Below are 18,977 nucleotides of genomic sequence, written 5' to 3'. Positions count from 1 at the left end.
AAGGTCTTCAAATCTGGGGCACTGGGGGCTGTCAAGCTGCGAATTGCACTCCAGCTTTTGCTCCCACAAATACTCAGGAGAATCGCTCTCCTCTTTTCCTCCCCCGTGATTTCGTTGGCTTGAAAGTAAACGTTCTATATATTGAGACCAGTCGTCTGTGGCTGGCTCAAAGGGGTCAATTCTGCCAAACTGTGGCACCTCAGATGGGTATATTTTCATTCCTTTTTAATTATCTTAGATACTCACAACCGCTGGGCGAGGGACTGCACGGGATCTGATTTATCCTCATCGCCGGTTTGTTGTACGGTTGATTTTCCAGGAAACTTTTTTTTAGTGGAAACATTGAACTTTATTTACAAGACAACAGCAGTTACATGTGTGCATCTAACTCTATAACTAAAGAAGAACTCATTTCCTGGAGGTCCCCTGCACTTCTTACTCATTGGTTGACACAGATCATGTGATCTTGCAACACAGGTTCATTCTTAAGTCCTAATGTTTAATCAAAACTATAATTACTACCCACAGGTAAGGATATTTAAATAAATAACGAGTTCCTGCAATTTGAGCCTATTTTCTTTTAAGTGTGAAGCGGTTCCCTGGGCTGTTGCTTGTGGTGCCTTTAAGAGGGAGCCGGAAGTGAGTGGTTGACCTTTGATCCCCACTCAAGATGGCGGCGGCCGGCGATCGGAGTGCGGAGCGGAAGTGTTGGCCGCGGCCGGACCGGAAGTGGGCCCGCGCGGTGAGGTCACAGTTAGGAGGAGCGGAGGAGCCCGGCAGACGCGGTGACGTAGCGAAGAAGGAGGGGAAGATGGCGGCGGCGGCGGCGTCCGGTGGAGGAGGCGGAGAAGGAGGAGGAGGGGAGGAGGATGAGGAACTGAGGGAGCTGCTGGAGAGTAAGAGCAGGGGCCGAGCCGGCCCCTCCATGACAGCCCAGGGAAACCCCAAATATCCCTCCGCCCCTACGGGCCCGGGCAGAGGGTCAAAGGGCAGAGGTCAAGGGGGAGAGAGATTGGTCAAATAGTGATTGGTCAAATAGTGATTGGTCAAATGGAGGATTGGTCAATGGAGGATTGGTCAAATGGAGGATTGGTCAACGTGAATTGGTCAAATAGGGGCTGTTCAATGGGGATTGGTCAAATAGGGGTTGGTCAAATAGGTATTGGCCAATGGGGATTGATCAAATAAGAATTGGTCAATGGGGATTGGTCAATTGGGATTGGTCAAATAGGGGTTGGTCAAATAGGGATTTGCCAATGGGGATTGGTCAAATAAGAATTGGTCAAGTAGTGTTTGGTCAATGGAGGGTTGGTCAATAGGGATTGGTCAAATAGGGGTTGGTCAATGGAGGATTGGTTAATATGGGTTGGTCAAACAGGGATTGGTCAAATAAGAATTGGTCAATGGAAGATTGGTCAATGGGGATTGGTCAAATAGGGGTTAGTCAATAGGGATTGGTCAAATAGGGGTTGGTCAATGGAGGATTGGTTAATAGGGGTTGGTCAAATAGGGGTTGGCCAATGGGGATTGGTCAAATAAGAATTGGTCAATGGAAGATTGGTCAATGGGGATTGGTAAAATAGGGGTTGGTTGGGGGAGTGGTCAAATAGGGATTGGCCAATGGGGATTGGTCAAATAAGAATTGGTCAATGGAAGATTGGTCAATGGGGATTGGTCAAATAGGGGTTGGTCAATGGAGGTAAAAACAAAAAAAAACTGCGGATGCTGGAAATCCAAAACAAAAACAGAATTACCTGGAAAAACTCAGCAGGTCTGGCAGCATCGGCGGAGAAGAAAAGAGTTGATGTTTCGAGTCCTCATGACCCTTCGACAGAACTTGCGTTCGAGTCCAAGAAAGAGTTGAAATATAAGCTGGTTTAACCCTCCGCCCCCCACACACACACCTTAAACCAGCTTATATTTCAACTCTTTCTTGGACTCGAACGCAAGTTCTGTCGAAGGGTCATGAGGACTCAAAACGTCAACTCTTTTCTTCTCCGCCGATGCTGCCAGACCTGCTGAGTTTTTCCAGGTAATTCTGTTTTTGTTTTGGTCAATGGAGGGTTGGTCAATAGGGATTGGTCAAATAGGGGTTGGTCAAGGAGGATTGGTCAATAGGGATTGGTCAAATAATAATTGGTCAAATAGGGGTTGATCAATGGAGGATTGGTTAAATGGGATTGGTCAAATAGGGGTTGGTCAATGGAGGGTCGGTCAGTAAAGATTGGTCAAATAGGGGTTGGTCAATGGAGGTCAATGGGGATTGGTAAAAGAAGAATTGGTCAAATAGGGGTTGGTCAAATAGGGGTTGGTCAATGGAGGATTGGTTAATGGGGATTGGTCAAATAGGGGTTGGTCAATGGAGGATTGGTTAATGGGGATTGGCCAGTGGGGTTTGGCCAGTGAGGATTGGTCAATGGGGAAGCGGGTTGTGGCGAGGGGGGAGGTTGTGAGGGGGTGGGGGAGGGGATTGAGGATGGGGGAGGGGATTGGTCGCGAGGGGGAGGGGATTGGTCGCGAGGGGGAGAGGATTGGGGACGGGGAGGGGATTGGTCGCGAGGGTGCAGTGGAGGGGATTGGTCGCGAGGGGACGGGGTGGGGATTGGTCGCGAGGGGGAGGGGTGAGGGGATTGGTCGCGAGGGGGTCGGGGGAGGGGATTGGTCGCTAGGGGGTGGGGAGTGAGAGAGAGAGAGGGGGCCGGGAGTGACAGACAGGGGATCGGGGGGATGGGGTGGAGGGAGGGGGTCGGGAGTGACGAACAGGGGATCGGGGGGATGGGGTGTAGAGAGGGGGTCGGGAGTGACGGACAGGGGATCGGGGGGATGGGTGGAGAGAGGGGGTCGGGAGTGACGGACAGGGGATCGGGGGGATGGAGAGAGGGGGTCGGGAGTGACGGACAGGGGATCGGGGATGATGGGGTGGAGGGAGGAGGTCGGGAGTGACGGACAGGGGATCGGGGGGATGGAGAGAGGGGGTTGGGAGTGACGGACAGGGGTTTGGGGATGATGGGGTGGAGGGAGGGGGTCGGGAGTGACGGACAGGGGATCGGGGATGATGGGGTGGAGGGAGGGGGTCGGGAGTGACGGACAGGGGATCGGGGATGATGGGGTGGAGGGAGGGGGTCGGGAGTGACGGACAGGGGATCGGGAGCAGCAGTGAGCAGTATTGGAGGGTGATGTTTAGGAAGGAGGGACATGGGAAACAGAGAAGAATGGAGGTTGGGATGGGTGACAGAGAGGGAAGGTGAATGGAGACCCTGTGGGAGGTGGAATGCGGGAGAGACCAGTATCTGCCGTTCGATAACTCTCCCTCTCTGTTCCTCAAGGTGCCCTCGATGACTTTGAGAAAACAAAACCCACTACAGAACCTACAGCGACAGCGGAGTCAGAGAAAACTCCCAAAAAATCTTCCACAGTGAGTGTCCCATTGAGCCAAGTGCTGTACCTGTCCTGGGAGGGTTTGATGAGGATAGTGTAGAGGGAGATTTACTCTGTATCTAACCCCGTGCTGTACCTGTCCTGGGAGTGTTTGATGGGGATGGTGTAGAGGGAGATTTACTCTGTATCTAACGCTGTACTGTGCATGTCCTGGGAGTGTTTGATGGGGACAGTGTAGAGGGAGATTTACTCTGTATCTAACCCCGTGCTGTACCTGTCCTGGGAGTGTTTGATGGGGACGGTGTAGAGGGAGATTTACTCTGTATCTAACCCCGTGCTGTACCTGTCCTGGGAGTGTTTGATGGTGACAGTGTAGAGGGAGATTTACTCTGTATATAACCCGTGCTGTACCTGTCCTGGGAGTGTTTGATGGTGACAGTGTAGAGGGAGATTTACTCTGTATCTAACCCCGTGCTGTACCTGTCCTGGGAGTGTTTGATGGGGACAGTGTAGAGGGAGATTTACTCTGTATCTAACCCCGTGCTGTACCTGTCCTGGGAGTGTTTGATGGGGACAGTGCAGAGGGAGATTTACTCTGTATCTAATCCCGTGCTGTACCTGTCCTGGGAGTGTTTGATGGGGACAGTGCAGAGGGAGATTTACTCTGTATCTAACCCCGTGCTGTACCTGTCCAGGGAGTGTTTGATGGGGACGGTGCAGAGGGAGATTTACTCTGTATCTAACCCCGGGGCTGTGCAGATTTTCACCATGCCTCCTGGCCTTCCCCTGCAGGAACCCCTCTTCGCTGCGCAGGATCGGTTCTTCCACGAGCTCTTTGACAGTGAGCTGGCTGCTGAGGCGACGAAGGAGTTTGACAAAGCCATGCAGGAGTTGGCGGAGCAGGAGCCCCATCTGGTTGAGCAGTTCCACAAGCTGTCTGAGATTGCGGGAAAGGTTGGTGAGTACAGCGTGGGGGGGGGTGGGGGTGGTGGGGTCGGAGCAGCCAGAAAGACCTGACCTCTGAACCCCCCCCTCCCCACACCAGCATCGGCGGTGGGGGGGGGGGGGGGGGGGGGGGGGGGGGGGGGGGGGGGGGGGGGGGGGCTGCTGAAAGGTCATTCACTGACCCCACGCTGACCTATGCTCTCCCCGGCAGGAAGTGACCCGGCCTCGAAGCAGGAGTTTTCTACCTGTTTGCAGCAGACTCTGTCGGGATTGGCCAAGAACGCAAGTGACCTCCAGGTAACGCGGGGTCAGTGATAGCGGCTCTGGTAACACGTCCTCTCCCTGCATCTCTCTCTAACCTCACCCCCTGGCTGTTACTCTCCCCCCGCCCCCCAACCGTATCGCCCCGCTCCCCACCTCCCCCTCACCCCACCTCCACCCTCACACCCCACCTCCACCCTCACTCCCCACCTCCACCCTCACACCCCACCTCCCCCCTCACTCCCCACCTCCACCCTCACCCCACCTCCCCACCTCCCCCCTCACACCCCACCTCCTCCCCACCTCCCCACCTCCACCCTCACCCCACCTCCACCCTCACACCCCACCTCCTCCCCACCTCCACCCTCACTCCCCACCTCCACCCTCACACCCCACCTCCCCCCTCACTCCCCACCTCCACCCTCACCCCACCTCCCCACCTCCCCCTCACCCCACCTCCACCCTCACTCCACCTCCACCCTCACACCCCACCTCCACCCTCACTCCCCACCTCCACCCTCACTCCCCACCTCCACCCTCACACCCCACCTCCACCCTCACTCCCCACCTCCACCCTCACACCCCACCTCCACCCTCACACCCCACCGCCCCCTCACCCCACCTCCACCCTCACTCCCACCTCCACCCTCACTCCCCACCTCCCCACCTCCACCCTCACCCCACCTCCACCCTCACTCCCCACCTCCACCCTCACACCCCACCTCCCCACCTCCCCCCTCACACCCCACCTCCTCCCCACCTCCCCACCTCCACCCTCACACCCCACCGCCCCCTCACCCCACCTCCACCCTCACTCCCCACCTCCACCCTCACACCCCACCTCCACCCTCACACCCCACCGCCCCCTCACCCCACCTCCACCCTCACTCCCCACCTCCACCCTCACACCCCACCTCCCCACCTCCCCCTCACCCCACCTCCACCCTCACCCCACCTCCCCACCTCCCCCCTCACACCCCACCTCCTCCCCACCTCCACCCTCACCCCACCTCCACCCTCACACCCCACCTCCCTCTCACTCCCCACCTCCCCCTCACTCCCCACCTCCACCCTCACTCCCCACCTCCACCCTCACTCCCCACCTCCACCCTCACACCCCACCTCCCCACCTCCCCCTCACCCCACCTCCACCCTCACACCCCACCTCCCCCCTCACCCCACCTCCACCCTCACCCCACCTCCCCACCTCCCCCTCACCCCACCTCCACCCTCACTCCCCACCTCCCCACCTCCCCCTCACCCCACCTCCACCCTCACCCCACCTCCCCCCTCACTCCCCACCTCCACCCTCACTCCCCACCTCCACCCTCACACCCCACCTCCCCACCTCCCCCCTCACACCCCACCTCCTCCCCACCTCCCCACCTCCACCCTCACCCCACCTCCACCCTCACACCCCACCTCCTCCCCACCTCCACCCTCACTCCCCACCTCCACCCTCACACCCCACCTCCACCCTCACTCCACCACCTCCCCACCTCCCCACCTCCTCCCCACCTCCACCCTCACACCCCACCTCCACCCTCACTCCCCACCTCCCCCCTCACCCCACCTCCTCCCCACCTCCACCCTCACTCCCCACCTCCACCCTCACTCCCCACCTCCACCCTCACACCCCACCTCCACCCTCACACCCCACCTCCACCCTCACTCCCCACCTCCACCCTCACACCCCACCTCCCCCCTCACTCCCCACCTCCACCCTCACTCCCCACCTCCACCCTCACACCCCACCTCCCCACCTCCCCCCTCACACCCCACCTCCTCCCCACCTCCCCACCTCCTCCCTCACTCCCCACCTCCCCACCTCCTCCCTCACACCCCACCTCCCCCCTCACTCCCCACCTCCACCCTCACCCCACCTCCACCCTCACACCCCACCTCCACCCTCACACCCCACCTCCCCCCTCACTCCCCACCTCCACCCTCACCCCACCTCCACCCTCACACCCCACCTCCACCCTCACACCCCACCTCCACCCTCACCCCACCTCCCCCCTCACTCCCCACCTCCTCCCCACCTCCACCCTCACTCCCCACCTCCTCCCTCACTCCCCACCTCCACCCTCACTCCCCACCTCCTCCCTCACTCCCCACCTCCACCCTCACTCCCCACCTCCTCCCTCACTCCCCACCTCCACCCTCACACCCCACCTCCTCCCCACCTCCCCCCTCACTCCCCACCTCCACCCTCACTCCCCACCTCCCCCCTCACTCCCCACCTCCTCCCCACCTCCCCCCTCACTCCCCACCTCCACCCTCACACCCCACCTCCACCCTCACACCCCACCTCCACCCTCACTCCCCACCTCCTCCCCACCTCCCCCCTCACTCCCCACCTCCTCCCCACCTCCACCCTCACTCCCCACCTCCTCCCTCACTCCCCACCTCCCCCTCACACCCCACCTCCTCCCCACCTCCCCCCTCACTCCCCACCTCCTCCCCACCTCCCCCCTCACTCCCCACCTCCTCCCTCACTCCCCACCTCCCCCCTCACTCCCCACCTCCCCCCTCACTCCCCACCTCCCCCCTCACTCCCCACCTCCCCCCTCACTCCCCACCTCCCCCCTCACTCCCCACCTCCCCCCTCACTCCCCACCTCCTCCCTCACTCCCCACCTCCACCCTCACACCCCACCTCCCCCCTCACCCCACCTCCCCCTCACTCCCCACCTCCCCTCATTCCCCACCTCCTCCTCCCCTCGCTCCCCACCTCCTCCTCCCCTCGGTCCCCACTCCCTCCCGCTGCCCCTCCCCCTCAGATTCCCCTCGGCAACCCCTCCCCTACGCCGCCCACCCCTCCCCGTGCAGGACAGGGACAGTGTGACTGTGTGCAGTCCTGTGATCTGACTTCTCCCTCTCCATCTCTCTCTCCCTCCCTCCCTCTCCCTCCCTCTCTCTCGTTGAGACAGAGTGCTGACACGACAGAGGAGGAGTTGAATCAGGCGATGAGCAGCCTGGGAGTGGATCTGGGACTCAGCGAGGGGGCTGCAGAGACAGAGGGGAGCTTCCTCCCTATCATGCAGAACATCATGCAGAACCTGCTGTCGAAGGATATCCTGTACCCATCGCTGAAGGAGATCACTGACAAGGTGAGTAACTGGGGGAGGGAGATTCACCACAGTGGGGAAGGAGTGATATTCACCACAGGGGGAGGGAGTGAGATTCACCACAGGTGGGGGAAGTGAGATTCACCACAGGGGGAGGGAGTGAGATTCACCACAGGGGGAGAGAGTGAGTTTCACCACAGGGGGAGGGAGATTCACCACAGGGGGAGAGAGATTCACCACAGGGGGATTGAGATTCACCACAGGGGGAGAGAGAGAGTTTCACCACAGGGGGACGGAGTGTGATTCACCACAGGGGGAGAGAGATTCACCACAGGGGGAGGGAGATTCACCACAGGCGGAGGGAGTGAGATTCACCACAGGGTGAGGGAGTGAGATTCACCACAGGGTGAGGGAGTGAGATTCACCACAGGGAGAGAGAGAGAGATTCACCACAGGGGGAGAGAGAGAGATTCACCACAGGGGGAGGGAGTGAGATTCACCACAGGGGGAGTGAGATTCACCACAGGGTGAGTGAGTGAGATTCACCACAGGGAGAGTGAGTGAGATTCACCACAGGGGGAGTGAGTGAGATTCACCACAGGGGGAGTGAGTGAGATTCACCACAGGGAGAGTGAGATTCACCACAGGGTGAGTGAGTGAGATTCACCACAGGGAGAGTGAGTGAGATTCACCACAGGGGGAGGGAGTGAGATTCACCACAGGGGGAGGGAGTGAGATTCACCACAGGGGGAGTGAGTGAGATTCACCACAGGGGGAGTGAGTGAGATTCACCACAGGGAGAGAGAGAGAGATTCACCACAGGGGGAGGGAGTGAGATTCACCACAGGGGGAGTGAGTGAGATTCACCACAGGGGGAGGGTGATTCACCACAGGGGGAGGGAGTGAGATTCACCACAGGGGGAGTGATATTCGCCACAGGGGGAGGGAGTGAGATTCGCCACAGGTGGGGGAGTGATATTCACCACAGGGGGAGTGAGATTCACCACATGGGGTGGGAGTGAGATTCAGCACAGGGGGAGTGTGATTCACCACAGGGGGACAGAGTGAGATTCACCACAGGGGGACAGAGTGAGATTCACCACAGGGGGAGGGAGTGAGATTCACCACAGTGGGGGGAGTGAGATTCAGCACAGGTGGGGGGGAGTGAGATTCTCCACAGGTGGAGAGATTGAGATTCACCACAGGGGGAGTGAGATTCACCACAAGGGGAGTGAGTGAGATTCACCACAGTGGGAGGGAGATTCACCACAGGGGGAGGGAGTGAGATTCACCACAGGGTGAGGGAGTCAGATTCACCGCAGGGGGACAGAGTGAGATTCACCGCAGGGGGACAGAGTGAGATTCACCACAGGGGGAGGGAGTGAGATTCACCACATGGGGTGGGAGTGAGATTCAGCACAGGGGGAGTGTGATTCACCACAGGGGCACAGAGTGAGATTCACCACAGGGGGAGAGAGTGAGATTCACCACAGGGGGAGGGAGTGAGATTCACCACAGTGGGGGGAGTGAGATTCACCACAGGTGGGGGGGAGTGAGATTCTCCACAGGTGGAGGGATTGAGATTCACCACAGGGGGAGTGAGATTCACCACAAGGGGAGTGAGAGAAATTCACCACAGGGGGAGAGAGATTCACCACAGTGGGAGGGAGATTCACCACAGGGGGAGGGAGGGAGATTCACCACAGGGTGAGGGAGAGAGATTCACCACAGGTGGAGAGAGAGAGATTCACCACAGGGGGAGGGAGTGAGATTCACCACAGGGGGAGGGAGTGAGATTCACCATGGGGAGGGAGTGAGATTCACCACAGGGGGAGGGAGTGAGATTCACCACAGGGGGAGCGAGTGAGATTCACCACAGGGGGAGCGAGTGAGATTCACCACAGGGGGAGGGAGTGAGATTCACCACAGGGCGAGGGAGTGAGATTCACCACAGGGCGAGGGAGTGAGATTCACCACAGGGCGAGGGAGTGAGATTCACCACAGGGTGAGGGAGTGAGATTCACCACAGGGTGAGGGAGTGAGATTCACCACCGGGGGAGGGAGTGAGATTCACCACCGGGGGAGGGAGTGAGATTCACCACAGGGGGACGGAGTCAGATTCACCACAGGGGGAGGGAGTGAGATTCACCACAGGGGGAGAAAGTGAGTTTCACCACAGGGGTAGTGAGATTCAACACAGGGGGAGGGAGTGAGTTTCACCACAGGGGGACAGAGTGAGATTCACTGCAGGGGGACAGAGTGAGATTCACCACAGGGGGAGGGTGTGAGGTCACCACAGGGGGAGGGAGTGAGTTTCACCACAGGGGTAGTGAGATTCAACACAGGGGGAGGGAGTGAATTTCACCACAGGGGGACAGAGTGAGATTCACCGCAGGGGGACAGAGTGAGATTCACCACAGGGGGAGGGTGTGAGGTCACCACAGCGGGGGAGAGAGAGATTCACCACAGGGGTAGTGAGTGAGATTCACCTCAGGGGGAGTGAGTGAGATTCACCACAGGGGGAGTGAGATTCACCACCGGGGATTGAGATTCACCACAGGGGGAGAGAGTGTGATTCACCACAGGGGAAGAGAGTGAGATTGACCACAGGGGGAGGGAGATTCACCACAGGGGGAGTGAGATTCACCACAGGGGAAGAGAGAGAGATTCACCACAGTGGAGAGAGAGAGATTCACCGCAGGGGGAGAGAGTGAGATTCAACACAGGGGGAGTAAGATTCACCACAGGGGAGAGAGTGAGGTTCACCACAGGGTGAGGGAGTGAGATTCACCACAGGGGGAGTGAGTGAGATTCACCACCGGGTGAGGGAGTGAGATTCACCACAGGGAGAGAGAGAGAGATTCACCACAGGGAGAGAGAGAGAGATTCACCACAGGGGGAGAGAGAGAGATTCACCACAGGGGGAGAGAGAGAGATTCACCACAGGGGGAGAGAGAGAGATTCACCACAGGGGGAGAGAGTGAGATTCGCCACAGGTGGGGGAGTGATATTCACCACAGGGTGAGTGAGATTCACCACAGGGGGAGAGAGTGAGATTCAGCACAGGGGGATTGTGATTCACCACAGGGGGACAGAGTGAGATTCACCACAGGGGGAGTGAATGAGATTCACCACAGGGGTACAGAGTGAGATTCACCACAGGGGGATGGAGTGAGGTTCACCACAGGGGGAGAGAGAGAGATTGAGCACAGGGGGAGTGAGGTTCACCACAGGGGGAGTGAGTGAGATTCACCACTGGGGGAGTGAGATTCACCACAGGGGGAGTGAGTGAGATTCACCACAGGGGGAGTGAGTGAGATTCACCACAGGGAGAGAGAGAGAGATTCACCACAGGTGGAGAGAGAGAGATTCACCACAGGGGGAGGGAGTGAGATTCACCACAGGGGGAGGGAGTGAGATTCACCACAGGGGGAGGGAGTGAGATTCACCACAGGGGGAGGGAGTGAGATTCACCACAGGGGGAGCGAGTGAGATTCACCACAGGGGGAGCGAGTGAGATTCACCACAGGGGGAGGGAGTGAGATTCACCACATGGGGAGGCAGTGAGATTCACCACATGGCGAGGGAGTGAGATTCACCACAGGGCGAGGGAGTGAGATTCACCACAGGGGGAGGGAGTGAGATTCACCACAGGGGGACGGAGTCAGATTCACCACAGGGGGAGGGAGTGAGATTCACCACAGGGGGAGAGAGTGAGTTTCACCGCAGGGGTAGTGAGATTCAACACTGGGGGAGGGAGTGAGTTTCACCACAGGGGGACAGAGTGAGATTCACCGCAGGGGGACAGAGTGAGATTCACCACAGGGGGAGGGAGTGAGGTCACCACAGGGGGAGAGAGAGAGATTGAGCACAGGGGGAGTGAGATTCACCACAGGGGGAGTGAGTGAGATTCACCACTGGGGGAGTGAGATTCACCACAGGGGGAGTGAGTGAGATTCACCATAGGGGGAGGGAGTGAGATTCACCACAGGGGGAGTGAGTGAGATTCACCACAGGGGGAGTGAGTGAGATTCACCACAGGGGGAGGGAGTGAGATTCACCACAGGGGGAGGGAGTGAGATTCACCACAGTGGGTGGAGTGAGATTCACCACAGGGGGAGGGAGTGAGATTCACCACAGGGGGAGGGAGTGAGATTCACCACAGTGGGTGGAGTGAGATTCACCACAGGGAGAGAGAGAGAGATTCACCACAGGTGGAGAGAGAGAGATTCACCACAGGGGGAGGGAGTGAGATTCACAACAGGGGGAGAGAGTGAGATTCAGCACAGGGGGAGTGTGATTCACCACAGCGTGACAGAGTGAGATTCACCACAGGGGGACAGAGTTAGATTCACCACAGGGGTACAGAGTTAGATTCACCACAGGGGTACAGAGTGAGATTCACCACAGGGGGATGGAGTGAGGTTCACCACAGGGGGAGAGAGAGAGATTGACCACAGGGGGAGTGAGATTCACCATAGGGGGAGTGAGTGAGATTCACCACTGGGGGAGTGAGATTCACCACAGGGGGAGTGAGTGTGATTCACCACAGTGGGTGGAGTGAGATTCACCACAGGTGGAGAGAGAGAGATTCACCACAGGTGGAGAGAGAGAGATTCACCACAGGGGGAGTGAGTGAGATTCACCACAGGAGGAGTGAGTGAGATTCACCACAGGGGGAGTGAGATTCACCACTGGGGAATGAGATTCACCACAGGGGGAGAGAGTGAGATTCACCACAGGGGGAGAGAGTGAGATTCACCACAGGGGGAGAGAGTGAGATTCACCACAGGGGGAGAGAGTGAGATTCATCACAGGGGGAGAGAGTGAGATTCACCACTGGGGAAGAGATTGAGATTCACCAAAGGGGTAGTGGCATTCACCACAGGGGGAGAGAGTGAGATTCACCACAGGGGAAGAGAGATTCACCACAGGGGGAGGGAGTGAGATTCGCCACAGGGGGAGGGAGTGAGATTCACCACAGGGGGAGGGAGTGAGATTCGCCACAGGGGGAGGGAGTGAGATTCGCCACAGGGGGAGGGAGTGAGATTCGCCACAGGGGGAGGGAGTGAGATTCACCACAGGGTGAGGGAGTGAGATTCACCACAGGGGGAGTGAGTGAGATTCACCACAGGGGGAGTGAGTGAGATTCACCACAGGGTGAGTGAGTGAGATTCACCACAGGGTGAGTGAGTGAGATTCACCAGAGGTGGAGTGAGTGAGATTCAACACAGGGGGAGGGAGATTCACCACAGGAGGAGTGAGATTCACCACAGGGGGAGAGAGTGAGATTCACCACAGGGAGAGTGATATTCACCACAGGGGGAGGGAGTGAGATTTGCCACAGGTGGGGGAGTGATATTCACCACTGGCGGAGTGAGATTCACCACAGGGGAAGAGAGTGAGATTCAGCGCAGGGGGATTGTGATTCACCACAGCGTGACAGAGTGAGATTCACCACAGGGGTACAGAGTGAGATTCACCACAGGGGGATGGAGTGAGGTTCACCACAGGGGGAGAGAGAGAGATTGAGCACAGGGGGAGTGAGATTCACCACAGGGGGAGTGAGTGAGGTTCACCACTGGGGGACTGAGATTCACCACAGGGGGAGTGAGTGAGATTCACCACAGGGGGAGTGAGTGAGATTCACCACAGGGGGAGTGAGTGAGATTCACCACAGTGGGTGGAGTGAGATTCACCACAGGGAGAGAGAGAGAGATTCACCACAGGTGGAGAGAGAGAGATTCACCACAGGGGGAGGGAGCGAGATTCACCACAGGGGGAGGGAGTGCGATTCACCACAGGGGGAGGGAGTGCGGTTCACCACAGGGGGAGGGAGTGCGATTCACCACAGGGGGAGGGAGTGCGATTCACCACAGGGGGAGGGAGTGCGATTCACCACAGGGGGAGGGAGTGCGATTCACCACAGGGGGAGCGAGTGAGATTCACCACAGGGGGAGGGAGTGAGATTCACCACATGGGGTGGGAGTGAGATTCACCACAGGGCGAGGGAGTGAGATTCACCACAGGGCGAGGGAGTGAGATTCACCACCGGGGGAGGGATTGAGGTCACCACAGGGGGAGAGAGAGAGATTCACCACAGGGGGAGTGAGATTCACCACAGGGGGAGTGAGTGAGATTCACCACTGGGGGAGTGAGATTCACCACAGGGGGAGTGAGTGAGATTCACCACAGGGGGAGAGAGAGAAATTTTCCACAGGGGGAGTGAGTGAGATTCACCACAGGGGGAGTGAGAGAGATTCACCACAGGGGGAGTGAGGTTCACCACAGCGGGAGGGAGATTCACCACAGGGGGAGGGAGTGTGATTCACCACAGGGGGTGAGAGTGAGATTGACCACAGCGGGAGTGATTTTGACCACAGTGGGAGTGAGATTCACCACAGGGGGAGAGAGAGAGATTCACCACAGGTGGAGAGGGAGAGTTTCACCGCAGGGGGAAAGAGTGAGATTCACCACACGGGGAGAGAGAGAGATTCACCACAGGGGGAGAGAGAGAGATTCACCTCAGGGGGAGTGAGATTCACCACAGGGTGAGAGAGTGAGATTCACCACAGGGGGAGGGAGTGAGATTCACTACAGGGGGAGGGAGTGAGATTCACCACAGGCGGAGGGAGTGAGATTCACCACAGGGGGAGGGAGTGAGATTCACCACAGGGGGAGGGAGTGAGATTCACCACAGGGGGAGGGAGTGAGATTCACCACAGGGGGAGTGAGATTCACCATGGGGAGGGAGTGAGATTCACCACATTGGGAGGGAGTGAGATTCACCACATTGGGAGGGAGTGAGATTCACCACAGGGGTAGGGAGTGAGATTCACCACAGGGGGAGAGAGTGAGATTCACCACGGGTGGGGGAAGTGAGATTCACCACAGGGGGAGAGAGTTTCACCACAGGGGGAGTGAGATTCACCACTGGGGGAGGGAGAGATTCACCGCAGGGGGAAAGAGTGAGATTCACCACATGGGGAGAGAGAGAGATTCACCACAGGGGGAGAGAGAGAGATTCACCTCAGGGGGAGTGAGATTCACCACAGGGTGAGAGAGTGAGATTCACCACAGGGGGAGGGAGTGAGATTCACCACAGGGGGAGGGAGTGAGATTCACTACAGGGGGAGGGAGTGAGATTCACCACAGGCGGAGGGAGTGAGATTCACCACAGGTGGGGGGGAGTGAGATTCTCCACAGGTGGAGAGATTGAGATTCACCACAGGGGGAGTGAGATTCACCACAAGGGGAGTGAGTGAGATTCACCACAGTGGGAGGGAGATTCACCACAGGGGGAGGGTGTGAGATTCACCGCAGGGGGATTGAGTGAGATTCACCACAGGGGGATTGAGTGAGATTCACCACAGGGGGAGTGAGTGAGATTCACCACAGTGGGTGGAGTGAGATTCACCACACGGAGAGAGAGAGAGATTCACCACAGGTGGAGAGAGAGAGATTTTCCACAGGGGGAGAGAGTGAGATTCACCACGGGTGGGGGAAGTGAGATTCACCACAGGGGGAGAGAGTTTCACCACAGGGGGAGTGAGATTCACCACTGGGGGAGGGAGATTCACCACAGGGGGAGAGAGAGAGATTCATCACAGGGGGAGGGTGTGAGATTCACCGCAGGGGGATTGAGATTCACCACAGGGGGATTGAGTGAGATTCACCACAGGGGGAGTGAGTGAGATTCACCACAGTGGGTGGAGTGAGATTCACCACACGGAGAGAGAGAGAGATTCACCACAGGTGGAGAGAGAGAGATTTTCCACAGGGGGAGTGAGTGAGATTCACCACAGGGGGAGTGAGAGAGATTCACCACAGGGGGAGTGAGATTCACCACAGAGGGAGGACAGTCACGCCCAGGGACAGACAAACACACAAATTGTGCTCCCGGACCCGGCCTCCTCTCCTGGATGGTCTTTCTCGCGCGGACTCGGTCGGCCCGCACTAACACAGACATAGGCTCTCTGACAGACACTCACACACACACGGACATTCACACACTAACACAGATACAGGCACTCTGACAGACACACACACACAGACACTCACACACTAACACAGACACAGGCACTCTGACAGACACTCACTCACACACGGAAACTCACACACTAACATCGACACAGGCACTCTGACAGACACACACACACAGACACTCACACACTAACACAGACACAGGCACTCTGACAGACACTCACACACGGACACTCACACACTAACACAGACACAGGCACTCTGACAGACACTCACACACACAGACACTCACACACTAACACAGACAGGCACTTGACAGACACTCACTCACACACGGACACTCACACACTAACACAGACACAGGCACTCTGACAGACACTCACTCACACACAGACACACACACTAACACAGACACAGGCACTCTGACAGACACTCACTCACACATGGACACTCACACACTAACACAGACACAGGCACTCTGACAGACACTCACTCACACACAGGCACTCACACTAACAGACACAGGCACTCTGACAGACACTCACACACGGACACTCACGCACTAACGCAGACACAGGCACTCTGACAGACACTCACTCACACACAGACACTCACACACTGACACAAACACAGGCACTCTGACAGACACTCACGACACACAGACACTCACACTAACACAGACACAGGCACTCTGACAGACACTCACTCACACAGACACTCACGCTCACGCGCTAACACAGACACAGGCACTCTGACAGACACTCACTCACTCACACAGACTCACGCTCACACACTAACACAGACACAGGCACTCTGATAGACACTCACTTACTCAGACACTCACGCACTAACACAGACACAGGCACTCTGACCAGACACTCACGCACTAACACAGACACAGGCACTCTGACAGACACTCACTCACACACAGACACACACACTAACACAGGCACTCTGACAGACACTCGTTCACACAGACACTCTCGCTCACACAGACACTCTCGCTCACACAGACTCTCACACTCTCTCCCTCATACAGACATTCACATTCTCTCACTCACACAGACACACACTCACACTCACACACACTCAAACAAACACACTCTCTCGCTCACACACTCACGATGACACTCACGATCTCTCACAGACACACTCACACACACTCACGCAAACTCACACTCACACTCTCTCACTCTCACAGACACTCACTCACTCGCACTCACACTCACAGTCACAGTCACAGTCACACTCACACTCTCTCACTTTCTCAGACACTGACTCACATACTCACACACACTCACTCAAACTCACATTCTGTCACTCTCACAGACATTCACGCTTTCTCACTCTCTCACTGACCCACACACACACACACACAGAGCATTGTGTCCGATAATTTTCCACTAGAGCAGGGAGATGGCGAATTATTAAGTGCTGGTTGAATCTAATACCTCCTCCACTGACCTTTTCCCCCTCCCCCCTTTCCCTCCCCCCACTTCGCCCCTCCCACTCTCCCCCCCTCCCTCTCCCTCCCCTCTGCCCCTCCCCATTACGCCCCCTTTTCTCTGTGCCAGTACCCCGACTGGCTGGCAGCCCACCGCCACTCTCTGCCCGGTGAGCAGGTGCGCAGGTACGAGCGGCAGCAGCTCATCATGGGGCAGATCTGCCAGGAATTCGAGGCCGAGAGACGCGGCGAGCCTGAGGATCGGCAGCAAGTCCGCTTTGAGACCATCCTGGACCTCATGCAGCAGGTGAGTGGGGGTGGGGGGAGGAGGAGGAGGAGGAGGGGGAGGAGCTGGAGGGGCCTTGACCCAACTGCGAAGCCTCCTGCAGTCAAATATCCGGGGGGGGGGGTGGGCTGCGATTGGGACGGAGGGAATGCAGACGAGGCTGGGTGTGATTGAACCAGGGGCATTGTGTCTGTCCAGGACTGGTCTGACTGCACCTGGAACCCTTTTCAGAGTTACAGAGAAAGAGAAGCTCTGGTCACTGAAACTTACAGCACAGGAAAAGGCCCCTCAGCCCATCGAGTCCCTGCTGGCTCTCAGCAAAAGCATCTCAGTCAGTCCCACCTCCACACACTAGCTCAATTCCCTCTGAAATTCCTCGATGGAATCTTCCTTCCACCACCCTCTCGGACGGCGCGTCCCAGACCCGAACCACTCGCCGAGTGAAAAGATTTCTCCTCATGTCTCCGTCGCTCCTTTTACCAGTGACCTTAAATCTGTGTCCCTCTCGACCTCGATCCTTCCACCAAGGGGAAGAGTTTCTCCCTCTCGAACCCTGTCCAGACCCCTCACGATTTTGAATCCCTCGATCAGATCTCCCCTCAGCCTCCTCTTCTCCCTGGAGAACAGTCCCAACTTCTCCAGTCTGTCCACGTCACTGAAGTTCCTCATCCCTGGAACCGTCCACGTCAATCTTTTCTGCACTCTCTCCAGTGCCTCCACATCCTTCCGATGGTGCGGAGCCCAGAACCGGACACAATACTCCAGCTGAGGCCGAACTAGTCTTATACAGGTTCAGCATCACCTCCCTGCTCTCGTCCTCTATGCCATATTAATGAAACCCAGGATACTGTATACCTTCCCTTGAGTCTGCTGGATTTTTTTGCTGATTGCCCTTTAAGCGGGGAGATCAGGCTTTGTCGATTTGTACTGGGCTGTCTTGCTTTGCCAAGACGTCTCTGAAGTGGAGAGGGCATCACTTATTTTGCATGTTTTATTGCCCTCGGGCTAATTCCCAGATTGTCACTGTAATTGCGTTCGCTCGCGATGAAACTGTTTCCAGATCGTTTCACTGGACAGGAATTGTGTACTTTGCTTATAATGGTCCTTAACATATCTCCCCCTCTCGCTCCCTCTCTCTCTGTCTCCCTCTCCCTCTCTCGCTCCCTCTCTCTCCCCCCCCCCAACTCTCTGTCTCTCTCTGTCTCCCTCTCTCATTGTCTGTCTGTCTGTCTCTTTCTCTGTCTCTCTCAATCTGTCTCTTTCTTTCTCTCTGTCTCCCTCTCCCTCTGTCTCCCTCTCCCTCTGTCTCTCTCTCCCTCTGTCTCGCTCTCTCTCTATCTCTCACTGTCTTGCTGTGGCCCCACTGTTTCTCTCTCTGCCTGTCTGCCTCCCTCCGTCTGCCTCCCTCCGTCTGCCTCCCTCCGTCTGCCTCCCTCCGTCTGCCTCCCTCCATCTGCCAACCTCTCTCTGTCTCACTCCTTTCTTCTTAGCTCCAAGATCTTGGGGAACCACCAAAAGAGCTGGCAGATGTGGTAAGTACAAATTTCAAATCTCCAACAGTGTAGAGGGAGATTTAGTCTGTATCTAACCCCGTGCTGTACCTGTCCTGG

General features: G+C 57.3%; 1 protein-coding gene across 2 annotated transcripts in view; it reads left to right on the top strand.

Moving 5' to 3' along the window:
* The first annotated feature begins 658 nt into the window (after positions 1–658).
* The window catches only part of pex19 (peroxisomal biogenesis factor 19), a 19,217-nt gene continuing 898 nt past the window's right edge, over positions 659–18,977 (top strand). The window contains exons 1-7 of one of the 2 annotated variants that reach the window (XM_041180646.1): positions 659–896; positions 3,327–3,415; positions 4,171–4,336; positions 4,535–4,620; positions 7,517–7,696; positions 17,212–17,388; positions 18,858–18,899. In XM_041180646.1, the coding sequence (XP_041036580.1) occupies positions 671–896; positions 3,327–3,415; positions 4,171–4,336; positions 4,535–4,620; positions 7,517–7,696; positions 17,212–17,388; positions 18,858–18,899 (966 nt within the window). In that variant the 5' untranslated portion in view covers positions 659–670. The remainder of the gene's footprint in view (positions 897–3,326; positions 3,416–4,170; positions 4,337–4,534; positions 4,621–7,516; positions 7,697–17,211; positions 17,389–18,857; positions 18,900–18,977) is intronic. The other variant, XM_041180647.1, reaches the window with a different exon arrangement.

This window comes from Carcharodon carcharias, assembly GCF_017639515.1.
Source record: "Carcharodon carcharias isolate sCarCar2 chromosome 24 unlocalized genomic scaffold, sCarCar2.pri SUPER_24_unloc_1, whole genome shotgun sequence".
In the NCBI taxonomy this organism is placed as follows: domain Eukaryota; kingdom Metazoa; phylum Chordata; class Chondrichthyes; order Lamniformes; family Lamnidae; genus Carcharodon; species Carcharodon carcharias.
Note: the sequence above shows the minus strand (reverse complement) of the source record. Positions and strands in the feature narration are given on the sequence as shown.